The 20,966-nt window shown below is 50.2% G+C and overlaps 1 protein-coding gene across 4 annotated transcripts in view; it reads right to left on the bottom strand.

The window, feature by feature from the left end:
- Nucleotides 1-19,857, bottom strand: part of ARHGEF12 (Rho guanine nucleotide exchange factor 12) — a 77,099-nt gene extending 57,242 nt beyond the window's left edge. For all 4 annotated transcript variants that reach the window (XM_040534520.1, XM_040534521.1, XM_040534522.1 and 1 more), the window contains exon 1: nucleotides 18,710-19,857. In XM_040534520.1, the coding sequence (XP_040390454.1) occupies nucleotides 18,710-18,741 (32 nt within the window). In that variant the 5' untranslated portion in view covers nucleotides 18,742-19,857. The remainder of the gene's footprint in view (nucleotides 1-18,709) is intronic.
- Between the last annotated feature and the right edge of the window lie 1,109 nt (nucleotides 19,858-20,966).

Here is a 20,966-nt window from a genome sequence, read left to right as displayed (position 1 = left end):
TTCACGGAGCGCAGAAAAGGAACAAAGACTCTCAGCTATTACCTGGTTCACCAGACACAGCTGAGCAGGGAGATCCCCCAGGCCCATTCCCAGGGGGAGCACGCTGAGACCGAGCCCCTCAAGGAGCTCACGCCACCCCTGCGAAGCCGATTTTTTTTTCCTCCAGCCTCCCCGGGAGGCATCTGCCCGGCTGTCCACTCGAGGGATGGGACCAAACTCCACCTCTCCTCTCCCACCTCCTCCGCGGAGCAGCGTCCAGGCGGCGCAGCCAGCAGGGAGCTGGGATTTGAACATTTTGCATTCCCGGAGCTCCCAAAGGGCAGAGCAACACCTACCTGCAAGGCACGTACGTGTGTGCAGTACCCCTAGATGTGTTCTACGTGTGTACCTATGCATTCATGTGCATAAATATTACGGGTTTTTCTTTTTTAATCGGATCCCTGATCAAAGCAACCGCATCACATGAGGCACGTGAGCAAAAGGCTTGGATTCTTGCAGCCAGATTTTTCCTTGGATCCTCGCAGCCTCCCGCGGGGTCGCGCCGTGCCACGTAACGCCGTCTGTTTGCGGGCGTCTTCCAAACGCCCGTCTCCAGCGTGGCACCTGAAGAGCACACAGCCGCAGGAAAACAGAGCCCCGGTATTGTTTTCAGGAGAGAGGAGGGCAGGAAAGAGGGGGAGAATGAAAGCACGCCTCTTTCTGTCATCCCAGGAAGGGAACCGGGAGGTCAGAGCAGGGGGGGCAGCGAGCTCGTACGGCTCCGAGGCTGCTCCAGCCCTGGGGAAGAAGGACCGGAGGGTGAAGGGGCTGTTTTCTTTTTCTGCCCCAATAACCTAATTAAGTTTGTGAGCGCTGCTAGCGGGAAAGAAATTTCTTCACGCTACACTGTCTGTTTGTGTTTGATTAACGTAAATCTTCCCAGGGCTCCAGCCATGCCCCAGGCGCTGCGATGCCTGGCACTCCATTAGCGAGCAGCCAAGCCGCCGCATGCAGCAGGACGAGAGGGGAAAAAGCACCATTTCTATTTCAGCCTTTGCCGTAAAACCACCTCATTCGACTGCAATATCTGGGGGAGGGGGATTTGAATTGCCATCCCCAATTCAGCTCCACGTCTTCCTCAAATCACGGGGGCTATTAAAAAGATGAATCTGCATAAATCACTTAATATATTAATAAAGAGTTCCTTTCTCCTGCACTCAGGATTTATTTTTTATATTACAGAGTACACTCACCGTAACTTGTGTGCTGCCTGGTCCAATGTGTGCCGGTACCAAATATAACCTCAAAGCCACAACTGCACCAAGGCTACAATTACACAGCAGACAGGAAGCCAAAGAAATCAGCTCCTACCCCTATCTGCTCCACGGTTCTAAACATGCCGTAATTTCCCAGCCCGAGCTTGTATTTTCCATGCTTCCATCTTCCCTGTGGCGTGCATTGTCATTTTCTAAAGAGTCATAAGCTGTATTTAGTTGGTTCTTAGTCTGAAAGATTTGCTCAGCTCTTCATTTTCCAGGAATTTCACGAATCAGACGAGAAAATGCCAGCTCTCAAAAAGAAAATGGTAACTGGAGGAAAGAAAAAAGCAAAACCGCAGTGAGTAGCCAGCTGCTCAGCTACTCGCTGGCTAGCACCTCTTCCTTTAACACTCCTGGTATCTGACCTAAAGCACGGAAAAAAACAGCCAGTGCCTTTTTTAAGCAAACAGGGAATCACAAAGCCTTAAGGAAGTGAGGGAAAAATCGTTGCAAATCCCAGGGCAGAGCTTCATAGCCACTTTACTCATGCCTGAGCGAGAATCACGTGCACAAAAAGCCACTGCTAAGACATTAAGAGAGTATCAAAGCAGAGATTTTGAAAGCTGGTTTACATTTTAAAATGAGTGATACCCTATTTTCCGCCCCTAAAGCTCATCGGTAAACGAAGCACTGATGAAACACCGTGAGCAGGCGGATTCGCCTGACTTCAGTAAACTGCATTTTGCTTAAAACGCAGATTTTCCCCTTCCTTCACCGCTCAGAGCAGCTCATTCATTTGCTGTCCCCTCCAACAAGCAGAGCCTGGGATGGATGGGCAGAACCAGGTTCATGTTCCCAGCTCTACTCCCCTCCACAAACCCACACTTCACGGCTGCGTGCCTCAGTTTCCCTGCCATACAAGAGCAAAACACCACTGGGCTAAGATTCTTAAGCTGCTTTACAATCTTAAGAACAAACAGCTGTAACACCGTGCAGTATTATTTATTACATCCCTGCAAACTCAAAGGGGGCTTGCTTTTTCAGATTTGCAGGCAAAGGCTTTGGTTTGCAACCCCTCAGGTCAGTGAGCAAAGGGAGGCATACGAGACGAGCACACCGCAGAGCGCTGCTATGCCTTTACCTCGGAGGGGACATGTTCAGACCCCTTGAACAGAAAAAGTCTCTTACTGCCATAAACACTTGGGGAAAAACTGCATTTGTACCAGGAGACAGTGTTAAAAGCTTCAGGAATGGATCCTGCAGCCTTCTCTGAATCGCAAGGAAGTCATAAATACTGTGAAGATACTAAACGAAATCTCAACGTATCACAAGTATCGAGTAGAAGAGGGATTTAAGCCCAGGACACAGCAGCAACATTTCTGGAAAACTATTACAAGAATGAACTTCTAACTCCTGAGCCTCCCAGCACATTTGTTCGCTTCTTGCTCTGAGGTTTCCTTCTCACTGCAAAACCAGCGCAGAGGAGGCCGGTGCAAGCGAACAGAGCCAGCCCAGAGCCTGCTCCTTTCCTGGAATACCCAATTTCTGGAAGAACATCGCTTTCTGAAGCACCAACCGTCATCTTTTGTAGCATATTATGTCCGGGATCAAAATCCCACAAACGTGGCACACATCACCACTTGAGACAAAGTTCTCTACTCGCTCACAACAGGGATGGGCACAGGAACAACTGATTTTTACCCGGGATTATCATCCAGCACCATCACTGCGGAACCACACAGCCCCGTGACGCAAGGCACAACTGCTGGCTGCAGGTTTTGGCTTCGGTACATAACAAGCTTATAATTTCGCAGTATTAATTTTGATTTATATTTTATCTACAGATTTTGAGAAAAAGCAACACAATGCATTCCTTTCAAGTCCAAACCGATGCAGCTGCCAGGAAACAATGTAAAAACAAGAAAGGTTCAGGAATGGAAGCTTCTATCTTGCTTCCTACTCTGATTTCCCAGATTTCCTTCCCGCCGTACTCTCTCAGCCACAGGACATAAGAAGAAAACAATTTGGAAAAAAATAAATAAATCTTTGACCAAAAAAGCTAGGAAGACCGTCTGGCACAACCAGGTTTTTAGAAGAAATTAGAGACAGCTAAGACATGACTTGGACTGCAAACGGAATATCACCACTTTAAACAAACACCTCCTATGAACGTAGGCAAGACAGTGAAAGAATTAGCAGATGCGCCTCATTTAGCCAACGCAATAAAACATTAAGATAGAAAAAATTATTTTTAAGTGCTTGTAAAACATCGCACTGCAAGTTACAAGCCTTCGTATTTCAGGGTTAGCTTCCCCGCGATCTCCTCCCTCTGTTGTGCCATTCTTTGTCGAGTAACTACAGTTTCGCCCCCCGCTCCCTCCCTCGCACTCTATTGATTAGGGAACCCATCGCTTCTTGCCCAGGCACAAACCCCACGCCCCGCAAGCCAAATAAGCAAAGCTCTTCTTGTCGCTAAATAACACCATTGGCAGCTCTCAGCTGGTTAGGATGGGATACGGTAAATATTTATGCGGAATTCACAGACCTTTACCCCAATGAGGAGCCAGGCATGGGAAAAGAGCGGCTTCCCAGAGCTCCCTACAGCGGAAGCGAAGTGGTCCCCGAGGGACGGGCTCCACACCCCTGCAAACAGCATCCGCGCAGCAGCAACAAGAGCTCCGCATCTCGTCGCTGCCACCACGGGAGGAGTGCGCACCACGAAACGCAACGCCTCGACACCCGAGGGCCGAGCATCGGGGGGCCAAACCTCTCGCTGTTTATGAGAAGCTCAGAGAGGATGAAGAGACCTGGTCCTGAAAAAGGATTTAGCCCAAACGCCATCGGCATACAGGGCAGACAGACGTGCGTTTTGCACCAACGAGCCCCTAGGATTATAGGGCATCACATCAACGTGCAGAAAGCTCGATATTACACTTCCTTAGCCCCCAGGATGATAAATGACGGGCAGCAGGGTTGTCCAGCTGCCCCACCAGAGCGTCTGAACACGGCACAGAGCCATGCGCTACGAGCGCTGACCCTCCTCTTCTCCCTTTCAGCTGATGGGCTCAGGATGTTGATTTTTCCTATCTTTTATATAAAGCAACAGAAGATATCCCCTCATCTTAAATAAACAGGAACTTGCAAAAGCCTAGTTAGCACAGGGCTGGGGTTTTTTTAGAGAATAAATCTAAGAGCACAGGCAAAGAAGATCTGCAAGAAAGCTCACCTATTTCAGCAAGACACCGCAAGAGCACGGAGCCCACTAGATCGCCCGCACCTTCTGGATGTAACTGAGAAACATCTGTGTGTTTCCAAGCACAAAAATAGCAGGCCGCTCTTCAGCATGCAAATACCTACCAAAAAGCTGCGGAGAGATCAGAGCCAGTGAACTTCACTTTAGCAGTGGAAAGCAAGGCCAATGTTTATTCGGTGCAAATCCATTTTATTTAGTAGCTGCACACTGGACTTCTTATTTTTGTTATAAAAGGGTCAGAACTGTTATCCCTCACACACCACGACGCTTCTTCCTCATCACTCCGGGCACTGAACCCACACCTTTTTCACGCCTGCTGCCTCATTTTCAAGTCGTGCACTCTTGAGCTTTGCTCCAGACCCATCTCGGCCTTCCACCACCTGTCCCCGTGGGCTGGATGCTGACCCCTCAGCCCTCTTTCCGAGCAGACAATTTTAAGGAGAGCTTACATCAGTAAAAATAACAATTTTACAAACAAAGACGCTGCTTCACGTAGACATACCTTCCATTATTTCAGCTCCTTAGCATGCCCTAAATTACTTCAACTTCGTTTGAAAAATAGGAAACGGAGGTAGGGAAACAGGAAATTATTTCTGCAGTAGAAGAGCAGATCGACAATCGCTGACGGATAAATACTACCCAGACTCTGACCAACCATTCCGTCTTAAATCTGTACATTTATTTTATTTTTTTTATAGATCAGTAAGAGATGCTTGTGTGGCACCCCAAGGAGCAGAGAACAAGCCACAGACACTTTGTGCATACGATGTATTGGGACAGAAAGCCGGACTGAGCGCTAGCAATGGACAAATAAACCAAAAGACCTGCAGATTTCCAGGTTTTAGAGTAGTTTGACACAAGTTTCCCGAAAGCTTTTAGGATCCTGGACACCAGGTGAGAACCCCCTAACAAGTGCCCTCTGCTTTCTAAGCACAGCAGTGGCCACAGGTTCACCACCTACTACGTGAAGCTGTAACATCCACCAGGAAAAATTCAAGCTGAAAGCTGTCTGAAAGGAAGTGAGGGGATGGAATCAAACGTAAGACAAGCTCCAGAGGAGAACTATCCACAAAGATACGAGCAAGGATGATTTAGCTACTGGAAAACCAGATAAACTCAGTGGGGTGGAAAAGCACAGAAGTAGGGGCGGAGGATAAAATACAACAGCTCCCGATTTATTACTCGAGATGTGACCCCACGAATGTATCGGTGCACAAATCCTCTGGCTCTGCTCGGAACAAAGCCCACGTCCCGGGCTGCAGCTGATGACCAGCAGCAGCTATCGGCACACGGCGGGATTAGACGGGCAACCTACTTCACGGAGTCAATCGCTGCAAGACTGAACCACATCTGTCCCTTTTTAACATGCAGCTGCATTAACCCTCGGCAAAAAGCAGTGCTAAAAAATATTTAAGAAAACACTGAAATCATTACAACTCTAAGCACAATTGTCACGCGTAAGCATTTAATAAGAGGTATTACTCTTAGGACCCACAATTTTCTGCCGTGACACACAACTGCTACTCCATTTCCAACAGACAGTAATTAAAGGAAGAAAGTTTTGGCTCAAACATGGCAACTGATTAAAAGGCGGCTGTAAAGTCTGTTCAATCTGTGATGCAAATAAAAAAAATACCTATCTGCAAAAGCAAAAAGCAAGAGACCCTTTACGAACACGAACCCTAATTCTTTCAATCTCTCATTGTCCGGGCTGACTTCTGGCATAGGAAAATGGGATATATGGAGCTTCATTTAAAAGGTCACACTGTTTCCTTCCTTATTTTTTTACCATGAGCAATTTTAGAAGCCATTAAACATTTTGAAACAGCCCATACAAAAACAAATTTTCGCTTATCCTGCCTTTGAAGTAAGTTCAACTGATTTCAGTCAGCTTGCAATAGCGGGGGGGGAAAACAGCTCCAAAATACAAAATTTAAGCCAGTCGCTAAATTCAAATGTGAATCAATGCCAAAGCAGCATACTAAATCAAAGAGGGAGACAAGCAGTTATTGTATAGCTCACATTTTCAAAAGAGAGAAAAATGAGAACAGGGACGTTCCATTTTCTGAGACAAAGTCTACTTCATTCACAGCAAGCTGCTGAACATAGTTGCTAAAATTGTGTTATAATCTAAAGAGATAAAAAACAAGACCAATAACACGGTTTTAGCATTGATAATACCTTGTTATGGAATGCTCTAGAGCAGGAAGTCTTCAGTAATAAATACTTTGAGGCCTAATAAATTCTACCAACTGCTCACTACAAACCGAGAACCGGGAAAAGATAAAAGAGCTTGACTCATTCTTTCCCAGGATCTTCGCAGATCCTTCTCAAATCACTGCAGATTTCATCTCTCCCCAGCTTTATATGACACTACGAACAAAATTTCAGGATAGGAACCACAATTTCAATCCCATAAGTGACAGTCAGCACTGGTTTCTCACTCCTGTATTCCCCATTTGTAGCCTCATGTTTCCAAATTCCGGAAGGAGGGAAAAAACAAAACGCGAGGCAGCAATACCTGTATTCACAGCCCCAGACTCTGAAAACGCAGAGATCCATTTCCTCAACGCACTACAACCTACGTTCATTCTCCCACTGCTTCAGCACGACAAGGGAAGCACAAGCACTGATGTTTCGAGTCTGCGGTATTTCCAGACACTGTCTATGAGCCAAATCCCAGTTTGCTCTAGCTCCCCCAGAACTAATTTTATTTCAGAGCCCGTCCTATTGACGATTTCTCCTTTGCCCTGAAGCCAGCGCACAATGAGCAGTCTTTTCCAGGGCCCTCCATCTCCCCGGCAGAGCAGAGCATCGTGCCTACAGCGCACCACCGGAGCCACGCAAGGGGTCAGGAAGAAAATGAAGGTTTGGGATCTCAACAAAAGTTTTACCATTGTAATTGCAAGAGTTTTCTTTTCCAAGCCCAAAGCCAGAGCGCTCACGGAGCTCGTTACACCGGTGTAATTACGACGGTGCATTTCCTCGCCGAGGCAGGACTACACCTTAATGGGGCCTGGGAGGTGATTCATCCGAATTCCTTCATCCTTGCTCACCAGCTGGGCACTGCTGCCGCCGTGCAGACTTCCTGCTTCGACCTCTGGAGGGAGAACAGCTCTACAGCAGAGCAAATCGTAACACAACAACTGCAGTTATTTCTCAGAGAGCATTTGATCAAACATACGGAAATATCACTTCCATTTCAGCAGAGAACGCGGGCACCTTACCTACAGAAACCTGAAAACGCTCGTCCGTCCTACCAGCTACGGCTGAAAGTCATCCGTGCTTGCAAGAAACCGCAGCTCCCTCAGCGTTGGATCAAAGCATGCTCTAAATGCCAATACACAGACCTCCCTCTCCGATTCCCACTATTAGCTGAACACGTTCGCTACCCATCAGCAGTCGCCCACGCTCAAACGCCCTCGTTGGATTAAACGAAATGTCGTGCAGCACCGTAACACGCAGCTGCCATGATTCGGGATCCCACACGTGCAAGAAACCAGCGAACGTAAAAACGAAGCGCGGGTCACGCGCAGAACATCAGCGCTCAGCGCACTGCATCGGGAAGGAAAATAACACTTTATATAAATTTTCGAACCGCCTGCAGTAAGGCGATTTCTCCAAGGCGTTTTCTGCCCGGGGTTCCAAAATGGAATATCTGCAACCAGAGCCAGTGCGGCACGGAAAGCACTAGGACGTCAACAGAAGTGCCTTATCTAAGGCAAACATCTCCACGTGATGGAAAAGAGAGAGAGGAGGGGGAGAGCAGAGGAGGGGGAGAGCAGAGGAGGGGGAGAGCAGAGGAGGGGGAGAGCAGAGGAGGGGCGCAGCCTTACAAGATGAAATTCATTTGCTACTGGGCATTTCTTCCTGCGCGTTATCATGCGACCGAATCGGGTTGGCTGCCACTGAGACACAGATCCTGGGGCCGCAGCGACAGCCCAAGTGCTCCTCGGTGCCAAAGGGCTGCCCCCCAGCTGGGTTATTCCTGCCAGACTCATGCGGACTGACAGCTATACCCAGCGTGGCCCCAGCTGGAGAGGTGACGGAGACAAAGGGAGGATGCAGTGCTCACGGATCCTCCGAGCGAGCAGCCGATTCAAGAACATTCCCAGCTTTAGCACCACCGAGAAAGCACTTCTTAAAATCCCACAGGAAACAAGCTTTCCATTTTGGGTTCCTGATATTTCAGCAGACTTCTCATCGCCATACAGCTAATCGGTGCGTTTTGAATTTACTGCCACGGCAAACTGATCCGAATACAGCTTTGAGGTGAAGAGATTTCACAGACGGATTTAAATAAACAAGGTCCCTGAGCAGGACTGTCCTTGTGTGAAGTGTCCAGAGCCCCTTTGTGCCTGGCCTCACAACTGATTACAAATCCTTTCCCCCTCCTTTTTTTTAAAGCATCATTTGTATGCTCTTTCTTATTTTTTCCCCTTTAGCTAGCTTTTGAATGTGATTTTTGGGGCCAATCTCGGTTTTGATTTAAGAGATATTTCATTGAGAGGGAGAAGGAAAGGCAGAGGGAGAACCCCAAAATCCCTACACACACTCTAGCATAACACCCATTTTGGGGACAATATATTCCTACTTCCCAACAGAGCTACAGGAAGCAGCACATTTTGGTGCATTAAACTCGCACAAATTTCTGAAGTCACTTGCTGGTCCACCTGATCGAAACCCGTTAGCATTCCGGGAGCACCTTACGGATCCGGAGGAGCCATTTTCCCGTCCGCCAGCAGCAGCAGATGGAGCAGGAATTCCAGCACGCCGAGCCAGCGCGACGTTCCTGTCCTTGCAGGAAGCAGGCAGCCTCGCTGAAGCAGCCACGATGATCAAAAAAAAAAAAAAAAAAAAAAACAAAACAGGAGGGGGGAAAGGGGCAGGTCCTTTCCATCTGGCTGAACTCCAGCCAAAAGCGTTCAGGCTTGCAGACAGCCCAAAACTCAAACCTGTTGCAAGGCTGCTTCCTCTCCCCCTCGGCTCCCTCCGAGCTTAATTATCCGCTTCTGCCTGCAAGTGACCCAGGGGCAGGGCTGCGAGCGCCAGCCTCCTCCAGCAAGGCTGCTCCTGACCGTCAAAACAAGGCTGGATCGGCACCCAGCGACTCTCCCCTCCGCCTGGCGCCCGCCAGGCAGCGTTGGTTTATCTGGCGAGCAGGCAGGAGCGCTGCACGCCGCCAGGAAAGAAGTGTTTTCCTGGCCCGAGCCTGCCGTGCTGATACCCCAGCCACAGAGGGGGAGGCAGAAGCGCAGGTGAACAGGTGCAGACACCAGAAAAACACCGTTAATGTCTCCCTGACGAGTGCGAACCCTGATAATAAGCCTGCTAAAAGGAAAAGGGAGAGGAGGTCAAGGTTTGCTATGCAATACGTACAGCTGAAGTTGCACTGGGTAACATCCAAAGCAAACAACACTCCGGAGTTTAAAGCTATCACCAACATTCCTCCATCTTTCCACGCTGGAAGAACAGAAGAGCATGCCTGCTCTGTTTTTTTTTTCCTTTTTTCTTTTTTTAAAGTATTCCAGGCTTTTCTTCTCACAGTAACGTCCGTAATGCAAGTGGGCTGAGCATTGCACAGAACTTTGCAGAGCGTAAAACTTGGGATTTCTCAGGGCTATCTGCAAGCTGCTTTGTACTTACCAGCTGCTGGGAGAGGATCCTCACACCGCTACACCACGGCACCTGCCACTGCAGCGACCAGCCCAGATGCAGAACAAACCTCTTCCCAAGCCCGGGTCCGTCCCCAAAGTATCGCGAGGCATTTCCCTTCCCAGTGAAGGTTCCGTATCTCAAGGGCAGAGAAGAAGCCCGTGACAAAGGTGTCCGTGTTACCAGCACCCTGCAGACTTCGGCACATCCTTGACAGGACCGAGGGAAACCCCACGTGCGCGAATGGCTCTCTCTGCAGCATCCCCGTTCCACCTCCACCAGCCAAAACGATCGAGCTCGTCGGTTTGCTAAGATCCGATCTGCACCCACACGAACCACTTCCGCTGCCGAAACCACAGGGACTACACAGGGCAAACCACAACCTATCATTTTGTGTCTCTCAACATACAGCGAGAACAAATTGCCAACTTGCAAGCTGCAGTTCATCATTGCGAGATCTCCAAGCTGTCTAAGAACTCTTGTCCTTGACACAGAGGTATCACTCTCAAGCCATCGTTCCCCTTCACCTTCACGTTTAGGGAGTTCACATCGTACAAATCCATCCTCTCCTCTCTTTTACAGCTCCTGACTACCTTTCACAAAGTTGTTAGGACGCTGCCTAAGGCAGGTCAGACGGCTACATGCTCTGGATCAGCACGGAAAAACACACTTTTAAGATCTGAGAACAGCAACTTACTCTTGGCTGAAGTCATCACCTCATTTCGGATAGCGCATAATTATTTTTCAGAGGGTAGAAAGAGCTATCTTATCTGCGCTGCTCAGAAAACCACATTATTTTCCTCTTTGAGAGCCACGTACCAAAAGAACGAGACTAACCACCACCAGCACGGCTCAAATACTGTCGCAGGGGACCGCTGTCACTGCGAGCAGAGCAGTTTCTGAAGGCACGGCAGTACCCTCCTGGAGGAACAGGGGGGTACCCAGGCACCAAACACACCTCCCGGCCTCCCCAGCAGTCAGCAGGGCCGCGCTCCTGGCACCGTTTGTCATTTTTTTTTTGCCTTACGCAGCAGGTCCTGGCCCTCTGCTGCTGGCGTGTGCCTTCAGGAGGCAGCGGCAGGCAGGAAACCTCCCTCGTATCTGGCCGCTGCCACCACCTCTCCCGTTTCTCTCCCTCTCACTCATTTCCTCTTGACTTTCTCATGTCTTACACTGCAGCTTTTTCCTATTTCCTTTTTCTCCGCGCTCATTATAGCCGCTCTCTTTCGATTCTCTCCTTCTCCCCCTTTTCCCGACACTCTCCTGGTGGCTTTAATCTCCCTCCCTGCTCATCAGAATGCCCTCCTGCAGCTGGGCGCATCAGAGGCGGGCGATGGTGCCTCTGTGCCACAGCAGCACCGAGAGGAGCCGCCTCGTCTGATGTGCTGCCAACAAGCTACACCAACAGCCACTATCATAACACGGTAAAAAGACTTGCAAGCAGCCATCAGATCCTTCAGGGAGGCTTGCAGGTTGGAGCTTGTATGTTTATGGGAGGGGTGGACTCCGAATCCTGTACCTCTCCTGGATCAGCCTGGTGCTTTATTCAGATGGGTCTTTTCCTCCAGACCGGGAAATGCTTGCGCAGGTCAATTCAGGTCCCACCGAAGCCTCCCAACGCTCTTCCAGCACTGCAGCTCACTCAGGACTCCACAAAGAGCACCTGGCTCTTGGCAGGTTGCTGGTTCATGGTGGGAAGGCAGCCGAGCTCTTGGTAACACGATTGCCTGCGATACCACAAAACCAAGGCTCACAGTTTACAAATAAAAGCCAAAGCAGCCTCTCACGTAAACGGGATTATTTGTGCTGCCGCTCAGAGTTTCCAGGAGGAACAGTACGTGGACAAAAAGACAGGTTTCCACCACCACTTCTGAAGACTTCTAATATATATCTCAAGAGCTCAGGAGCAGACAAACCGATCCTAAGTTCCTAACATCAACACTGCAACTTCATTGTAGCCAACAAAAGAGGCCCTTCTGGTCAATTCACACAGCTCAGCCCATCTTTTGGGCAGCTCTCATCCTAAAAATGTCCGTTTTTCTGAACCGCTGAAAAACCGAGACCTCAGCGCACTCCTAGGACAGCGCCTACAGTCAGCAGGACGTTTGACGGCACCCGGGGAACCAACGTGACAACGATTCAGGTGGATTACAACCGAATTACTTCAAGTACAGGAACTCACATGCTATGCCTTCGGGTCTTTTCCAGTTCACGTATTCGGCCCCGGGAACGACACCATTCATCTGCTTTTCCAGCGCCCGGGCGATTTCACGACGTACCTTCCCAACTGGCATCGCAGAGCCCCACAAGTTTCAGCGTTGTCAAAACAAAGCTTAAAATAGCCCCGCAGATAATTTTTAAGCATTTGCCAACAAATGTAAACAGCATCATTTCTTACTTACCAGACCTCGTTAAACGGTGCAGCTATGCAAGGAAGGGTTCCTGCCCATTGGTCTTAAAAGTCAAACAGACAAAATACTGAAAATACTCAAGAAAAGGATGCAGAAGAATAACAAAGCGTAAGCGACGGTTAGGAGACTATTTGTGAATGTCACAGCCTGAACATTGTTTGTTTTGTTTATACTATTTATAATTATGCTTACATTTCAACATAAAATAAGGACACTGCTTTTTCCTGTCATTTTAATGTATTTATTTTAATTAAAAAAAAAAAAAAAAGTAAACCTTGTTTCTTCCTGCCTTTTTCTAAAAGCGTTGTTCCTATTTTGTACGTCTTGGTATCCTGCCTTTATCCTTTGTACATTCTTGCAGGTTTTTTATCCCTTTTCATTCAACCAGTAACTCTGCTACTCCTTCCCTTGTCCTTACGTCGAGACGTTATCCACATACAGGCTCCTGACCCTTAGTTTAATCAAGCTGAGACATGAACTAACATTTCTATTCTTTACACCTAGTAATTATCCAGAACAGGGCCACAGAGTAGAACAGAACACAGGATCACCTAGCTGAAAGCATGCACTCAGGTTTATTTTCTCTTAGTGCTATTGGTATCTCTTACCGGAGCGAGATCTAGTTTTCTCCAAGCAGGTAAAACGTTAGGACTAGAGCGAGTGCAGGAAGAGTGCTTAGAGGAATATTTGTGCAGCCTTCCAAATGCTACCAGGAGCATTTTTACCTGCATCTTGGATCACCCAGTCCGCAAACTCCGGGATAATACAAACGGGATGCGTCACTGAGCCTCCCACCAACAATTTCCAGGGGGCAGAAGGAGGTATTAAGTGAGAAATCTGGAGGCTAAAGCCCTGAAAGCAAAAACCTAAGCTTATCTTTCAAGCAGCAGAGCCAACATACTTCCCCGGTGACCCAGAAGGACCACCTAGAGGTTTAAGTGGAGAATTCAGTCTCCAGACCAAGGCAAACACTACTTCTTTGAGACACTTTGCATAACCACGCTGCTGGCCAGGGTGGGGGATGGAGGCTGTAACCCCTGAGAGGAAAGCGATGCCGCCCAGAACTAGGGGGGAAGAAAGAGCTGGTGGCAGAAATCCCAGCGGTTACACACCAAAGCTTCTGGGGAAAGCATCGGAGCCGCGGCAGGCACTGAAAATACTCAGCAAATGGCATTCCCACGAAGTGCTTAGAGCACAAATTCACTGAGACCTGCTTCTTGAAATAACCCCAAAAGATCTTGGGATACAGTTATATGTAGAGTAACTGGTGCTGGTGTGATCCGTGCTCTACGCCACCTTCAGATGAGCTGCCGAATAAGATTCGATGCCTAAATTCAATGCCTAAATCACTGTTTTTACTACGTGATGTATAATAGCTCTGAGAGTAAACACGGAGCAGCAGCATTGAGCAGAGTCTTCCAAGCACCAACAAACTTTTATCCTGCATGGGCCGCGCTCATCATCAGCACAGAGGTCAGGTTTACAAAGCTTGGTGTAAGAACACAGACCAACGCCCACCGAGCTCACCAGCCCTAGGTGACTTCTGCTCCAAGGTGCGCGTTTCCTACCAGGCATCCCTACAGGCCAGCAGCAGACATCACCAAAGCAAACCGTGATCCTGAAGCACTCCGACCTGCAAATGTTTTTTCCCAGGAAGAAATGGGGAGGCAGAGGCAGCCCAGAGAAGGACGACAGCCACAACATCTATCTGAAGAGCTCAGATTGTCACCAAACCCTTTCTCCAGGCTTTTCCTGCAATCCCCCGTACCCTCTAGGCTTTCCATAATTAGCTCTGCTAAGTACTGCTGCAGCTAAATGAATCGCGCCCTGACTCCTGCGGATCTGGACAAGATTTTTACAAAGCCTAGAATTGAAATAGCCTCCATCTCGGTCCGGTTCCCCATCTACCCATTTGAAACACTAATAAATGCCATAATAGGAGTTGTGTGCAGGGAGAATTGTACAATTGGGCTAACAGATGAAATATCATTCCTGCCTCCACCCAAATAATCACGACGCCCACAGCTCTATTCAAAACTAGAAAATCAAGCTCACCTCAACTTCTGTCTCTAGTAAAAACCCTAATAAATTATGCAGCACCAACTGGTAGCGTTCGCTTCTCTCCGAGCCAGTAGTAAACATCACAGACAGCAGCCCCTTCTGACAGCTTCAGTGAAAAAATAAATAAAAAATGAGGTTACGCACAGATGATGTCAACTACCGATTTACAAACATAGTGAAACAGAGAGAAAACAAGAAAATTTACCGTGATGCCTGTTATCAGGGAATCACAGAATGGTTTGGGTTGGGAGGGACCTTAAAGATTATTTAAATGCAACCTGCATGGGCAGGGACACTCACCCCTAAAATCATGCTTTTTAGTCAACAGAAATGGATGTTTCACCGCAGCCCACTTTCCCTAAATAATCTTACGAACTCTCCTAATTAAGAAAGCACAGAGTAATACCACCTAGCTGCTCAGTGACAGTAAGGTGCGACTTTCTCTGAAGTCCTTACTCTTACCCTGGTGAAGAAAATCAGCTTTCTTCCCCCGCCACGGGGTTAAAGGAGTCCCAATTACCAGGGGACTTACAAACAGCCAAAGACAGCGAAAGCGCATCTCAGCAGATAAGAAACAATTAGGGCTTATTTTAGTACCAAGTGAGGAGCGAATCAGCAATTAAAAGCCTCTCAAGGATAATTACGTGTAAATTCTACCTCTCCTATTTTCCAATCGTAGCAACAGAAACTACAGCAGGGTTATAAATAAAGCTCATCTGATGGGAACCGCACAGGAAGGGTAAGCGGTCTCCCAAAAAGACTCCCCACGAGCAGCGAGAGCATCCCTTCTTTCGGAGGGCTCCAGCAAGCAGAGAGAAACCTCGGCCGAGTCCTGGAGCCGTGCAGTTGCTTCACCCTGCAGCGCGCTTGGAACGGCTACAGGAAGAAAAATACAGTTAGCTACGAGGCAAAAAATATTAATCGCACACAAATGTTTGTTTAGTGTCATAACAGGATACAGCCCAGTTGTGATCATCCTTCAGCGGCCAAGCAGGGCCTGCGAAGGGCTGAGTTTCATCCCGGCCCCGGTACGTCCTTGCAAAGAATAAAAGCCTTATCTCGGCCGGCCATGTGTCGCCTGCCACGCAGAGAGCGACGCCCAGGGCGGCCGCACAGCTCTGCCGCGAGGCAGCGGGGGCACTTTTGGAAGCGTCCCCCTCCCCAAATGGCGACGCTGGGAGCCTGTAACAGCATCCAGCAACAAGGACCCAGCCTGGTGAGAGCAACTAGGAAGGAGCTTGAGGACAAAAATATGTGAATTTGCAGGCTAACGGGCGCAGCTCCCTCCTAAATCCAGAGCTGAAGTGGAGGCGCACGGTCTCACCTGCCTGCTCCAGGTCCCCTCACCGTGCCCATTTTCCTTCAACTCTGAAGGCAATCTAGACCAACAGCTCAAGTACAGATGCCCTCCCAAAATCTTACAACGTTAAGCGAGATAAATGCCACCCCAGGAGGCCTCCAAGGAAATACAGGGGAGCTAGGAGAAGAGTAAATTGAGAGGGCGTGAATGTTTACAGACGAAGTGGCAGAGCAATAGGACTGAAGATGAACTGCGTGATATGGTCCACTGGGCACCAGCGTTCTGAAAAGCAGCAGCTGACAAAGTACAAGAACATCCTGAAAGAAAGAAGGGGAAGTAGATGTCACTGCCTGGGGGTCTGCATCTCTCACAGCAGCATCAGAAGCCACGCAGGACACCACGGCTATCCTGGGCCACCCTCTGCTTGTGTATGTATTCCTAAATCTTAAGTACTGCTCCATAAGACAATCCTTTTTTCTGCCAGCACGCTTTGCGTATTTCTCCAAAAGCGGAGAAGCTGACCAGGAAGGGCCCGTGCCAGACGGGCAGACACTAAAATCTGCTGGGAAAAGGAAGAAAACACCATGAGACAAAAAAAAAAGTTCCCAATTAATGAAAATCTCATTTATCATCCTGGCTATAGAGCAGCACCAGAAACGGCCATTCCTACAAATTCTTCTCATTTACGCAGACTTCAGTGCCCTGCATGACCTCGTCACCAAAGGACACGTGAGGGATAGGACGAGTGCAACCTGGACATCGGGAACGCCAAAGAGCTATCAAAGCATGCGGGATTTCATTTCGTTTTCACCTGACGGGCCACAAAAGGAAGTATTTGCTGTCTTAAGCAGCTATACATATGCAAAAGGCAACTACGTAAAGCTAGCATGGAGAAAAATGCAGGCCCCTGCTGCCCCATTTTATTCCGAATGCCATTTGGCAGAGGTGCAAGCTGAGTTTTTGGTTTTGTTTTTAAGGCAGTTCCCAACTCGATCGCGCCAAGGAAGGTCACCGGTAAATAAGGAGCGAATTAAACACGTCAGATGACTTGTGCCGTGCGGGTCTAGTGACACCAGGAGCTTGGAGTTTATTTATATTGCACCTGCTTTGCATTCCAAGCCTGAGAGCGGGACCTAAAGAGGCAACACGGAGGTTTCCTGGGCACAATGGGAACCCACGCCTGCCCCCACCATCCTGCGAGCATTAAAAATTCCTCGGCATTAAAAGTTACCTGAACCAAAACCCTAACGGGACACCGAACAGAAACAGGCACTCCACACAACCGAAAGCAACAGAAAAGAGACTTTTCTCTTTTTTTGGTCTCTGCTACAGTTTTAATTTGGCTGTTCCAATTCAATAATGGAGAATATTTTGTTTTTCCTAACAAACAAATGTAACTCCACGTCCTCGTGCTTCCCCCCCATGCAACACAACTGCTTGTTCGTATGAAAATCCTGCTGTTCCTTCTGATATCTTGCAACCTGCCCTAAGATATACGCTCTTAAGTACAAAGCAAACCCACTGAAACATCACCTTTTCACTGTCACTGTCTCGCCTGATGCAGAAAAGTGTCCTGCGACTCAAGAGTATCTGTAGTGTTCATACAAATACACCGCAAACAGAAAAAAAAAAAAAGAAATAGTGAACTGAAACAGCAAGGAGCCCTGCAGCCCCAGGCAGCAACAACTTCACCTCCTCTGCTGGTACAAAAATATTACGCAGTTCAGCTCAAAGTCTCGCTGCTCTGAGAACAGCACAGAAATAAACACCGGCTCGATGCGGCTCCTCGCTGTCCTGGAGCGCTGCTCAACCACTGCAAAAAGGCCCAGGTGTAAACGTGAATTACGCCTGCTCTTTTCTGCCCACACCTGGGGATCTCCGAGGGATCTCAGGCACCCAGGGGCATCATCCCTGTCCCTGCCCTGCTTTACCTCCTGTGTCAGAGCTGCTTGCGTTGGTCGTGCAAGGCCTGAGAGGCGAGGCCTTCATCTCACACACACTTGCACCTTAACCAGCAAACAGACACAGTAACGAAAAACGCAATAAAATCCACAATAAAAGAGAAGCTGGGTTTGCTTGCAAGCATCAAAACAAGCTATTTTTCCTGCTCACCAAAAAAAAAAATAAATCTAAAACTCCATCTCAAAAGCACGTAAGGGGTTTCCTACTGGATTTTTTTTTCCCCTCAACATATAAAATATATTTTTTCACCTGCCTCGGCAGCATCCAAGCAGAAGAATCCCAACCTGCTAACGAAATGCACGTGGCAGCACCTGCAGAGGAGCCCAGAGGCCCGAGCAGGTATCTCAGGCAGGAAAAATCTGGCTGCTATGGTCGTGCAGCCACCAGCACCATTCCTGCTCGGCGACTGCTCCTCCTGCCCTCACCTGATGTGACCTCCGTGCAAGGCTACGGCGCTTGACCTGCCGAGAAGCAAGCGTGTCCTCGACTCAGCTTTTGAGCTCGAGGCTTCAGCCGTACCCTAAACTCGTGCTGCTTTTCCTGCTTTACTTGGCGCAGGAGCGGTTCCCCTGGGTTTTCCTACCAGCACCGCGCTGGCCTGGGAGCGGAACGAGAAGCCCTGGCAGGCGTGAAAGCAGTTGGACTTGAAATTCTCCAAAGTTAACCCCAGCGCCTTGACAGTCAGCCACCCCAGGTACGTGCTGATTCTGATTCCCAGAAATACGATTTAATCCCGATTTTCTCATCCCGTCACCGAAGTCAAAACGCGGAGGACGCGAGTCCCAAGGCAGAGCCTAAACTTCATAAAAAGAACTTATTTCATACTGACCTGTCCGTGATTGTGGACTGTGTGCCACTCATTGGAGCCTTTGGCAAGAAGTCGTATTATCCACTTTACATTTTACTCTTATTGCAGGAATATTATCGAGGCTTGGCCCCCCACACGCACCGAGGTTCAGGCTCCAGCCTCGCTCCAGAAGAGGCATGCACGGAGAAATTCAGTTCAAGGGCAGGGAAAAAGAAAAAAGAAAAAAGAAAAAAATCCCAAACTCTTCTTGCAGTCACTCAGAATATCCAGACCACGGAAGTGGAGGGGGGGGGGGAGGTTGTTTAAGGAAAAATTCCAAAAAATAATAATAATAAAGCTGTTCCCCTAGGTGCCCCCAGAGATGGGAAGGGGGGGGGGGGGGGGGGGAAGGGTCTGCAGAGCGAGGAAACCTTCAGGGGAGCAGATCCTCGGTGGTCCTAGGGCAGGGTGCAAGGGGCTGAGCCCAGGGGAGGCCGAGGGGGGGGGGGGGGAGGCCGCCGGCCCTGCCGCCTCCCCGCGGGGTGCCCCCTCCCCGCCGCTGGTTTGGGGGATTTTTTTTTTTTTTTTTTAAGGGTTTTTCTTCTCCCCCCCCCTTCTTATCTCCCGACGGCTGCCGGTGTCCTTGGGGTCGCCGAGACGAAACCGGGTGCCATGTCCCCGTTCCCCGCCCCGTCCCGTCCCCCCCGCCCGCCGGCTCGCCCGTTTAGGGGAGGGGGGCGGGCGGGTGGGAGCTGCTGTCCGGCTGTCTGTCCGGCCGGCCGGCCGGCTGCCTGTCCTCAGGCCCGGGGCTCCATGCCCGGCCTCGCCGCTTGTCCCAAGCCGGAGCGATGAGGGGAGAAAGAAGCGGAGGGGAGGAAGGGGGGGGGGGGGGGGGGGGTTGAGGCCCGGCCTCCCCCAGCCCAAGGCGGGGAGCTCGGCTCCCTTCGTGGCCTCTACCCGCGGGGAGGCCCCGGCCCTGCCTCGGGCACGGCGCGGCGGGGCAAAGTCCTGCTGCGAGAGGAGCTGCTGCCGCTGCCGCTGCTGCTGCTGCCGCTGCCTCCTCCTCTTCCTCCTCCTCCTCCTCTTCCTCCTCCTCCCGGTTCCGGCCCGGCCCCGCTGCTGCCGGGCGGGAGCGGAGCCTCCCGGTGGAGGCCGAAACGAGCCGGGCCTCCCCTGGCCTCCGGGGGGGGGGGGGGGCTCAGCCTCCGGCCGCAGCGCTCCTCCCCGCCCCTCCGGCCGGATCCTTCCGCCGGCGCTCCGCTCCGCCCCGCCCGGGCCCTCTCCTCCTCTTCCTCCTCCTCCTCTTCCTCCACCTCCTCCTTCCCCCTGGAGCCGGGGATGCGCGGTGTGGAAAATGTGGCACGGAGAGGCAGCGGGCGGGAGAGGGCGAGGGGAAAGAGCGAGGGCAGGAGCTCACCCCCACAGCCTCCGCAGCCCCTGTCTGCATCTCCCGTGTACCCTTCATCCCCCGGTATCTCCCTGTCACAGCCTCCACTGCCCCTCTCTGCGTCCCCCCTGTCCCCTCCATCCCCTCATACCCCTCCATCGCAGCCTCCACAGCCCCTATCTGCATCCCCCTGTACCCTCCTTCCCCCCGTACCCCTCCATCCCCGCACACCCACAACAAGTCTCCTCAGGATCTCTTCTCACAGCTGAGGAGATCAAAACCCAAGACCAGCGTGATGGCCACCCCCTGGCACACCCTGGGCCTGCTCCCGCTCCCCCAGCGCTTTGGGCGTGCAGCCCACGTGCTACCACACCGAATAAATGCAGAATATTCGGACAGCAGCACCTCAAAACGCACGGGTGGGGCACAGCTCCCAGCAGAAATGTGTCCGTGTCAATATAGGGCTGTAGTTCCTTGGTGCTTACACCACATACAACAAATCCCCCACCAGAAATGTGTCCGTGTCAATATATGGATGTAGTTCCTTGGTGCTTACACCACATACAACAAATCCATCGGGAGCAGCGTCTGTCTCGATGCCACGAGCGTTTAAACAGCACGGCTTGTTTGGGACACTGGATGTAAGGCAAACTGTGATAACAGACCAGACGCCAAGCTCGAGGTTCATTACCTAATCCCCAAATCTGTTGCCAACACGAGGGGATAGATGAGCTTTCAGGCAGGCACTCATGCTCTCAAACACCTAGGGTAAGTGCGTCCATACACCAGAAGCTCGTGAACCTCCCAAGCCACCAAGCCTCGCGTGGCCAGGAACTGAAGGCAGTGACCACCAGATGTGAAATGGAGGGGACGGCTCCACGTGGCACCCCTGCCTGGCCTCCCAGAGCCGAG

Source organism: Cygnus olor, chromosome 22, assembly GCF_009769625.2.
Source record: "Cygnus olor isolate bCygOlo1 chromosome 22, bCygOlo1.pri.v2, whole genome shotgun sequence".
NCBI lineage: Eukaryota > Metazoa > Chordata > Aves > Anseriformes > Anatidae > Cygnus > Cygnus olor.
The sequence above is the reverse complement of the archived record's forward strand: the minus strand, read 5'-3'. Positions and strand labels throughout refer to the sequence as shown.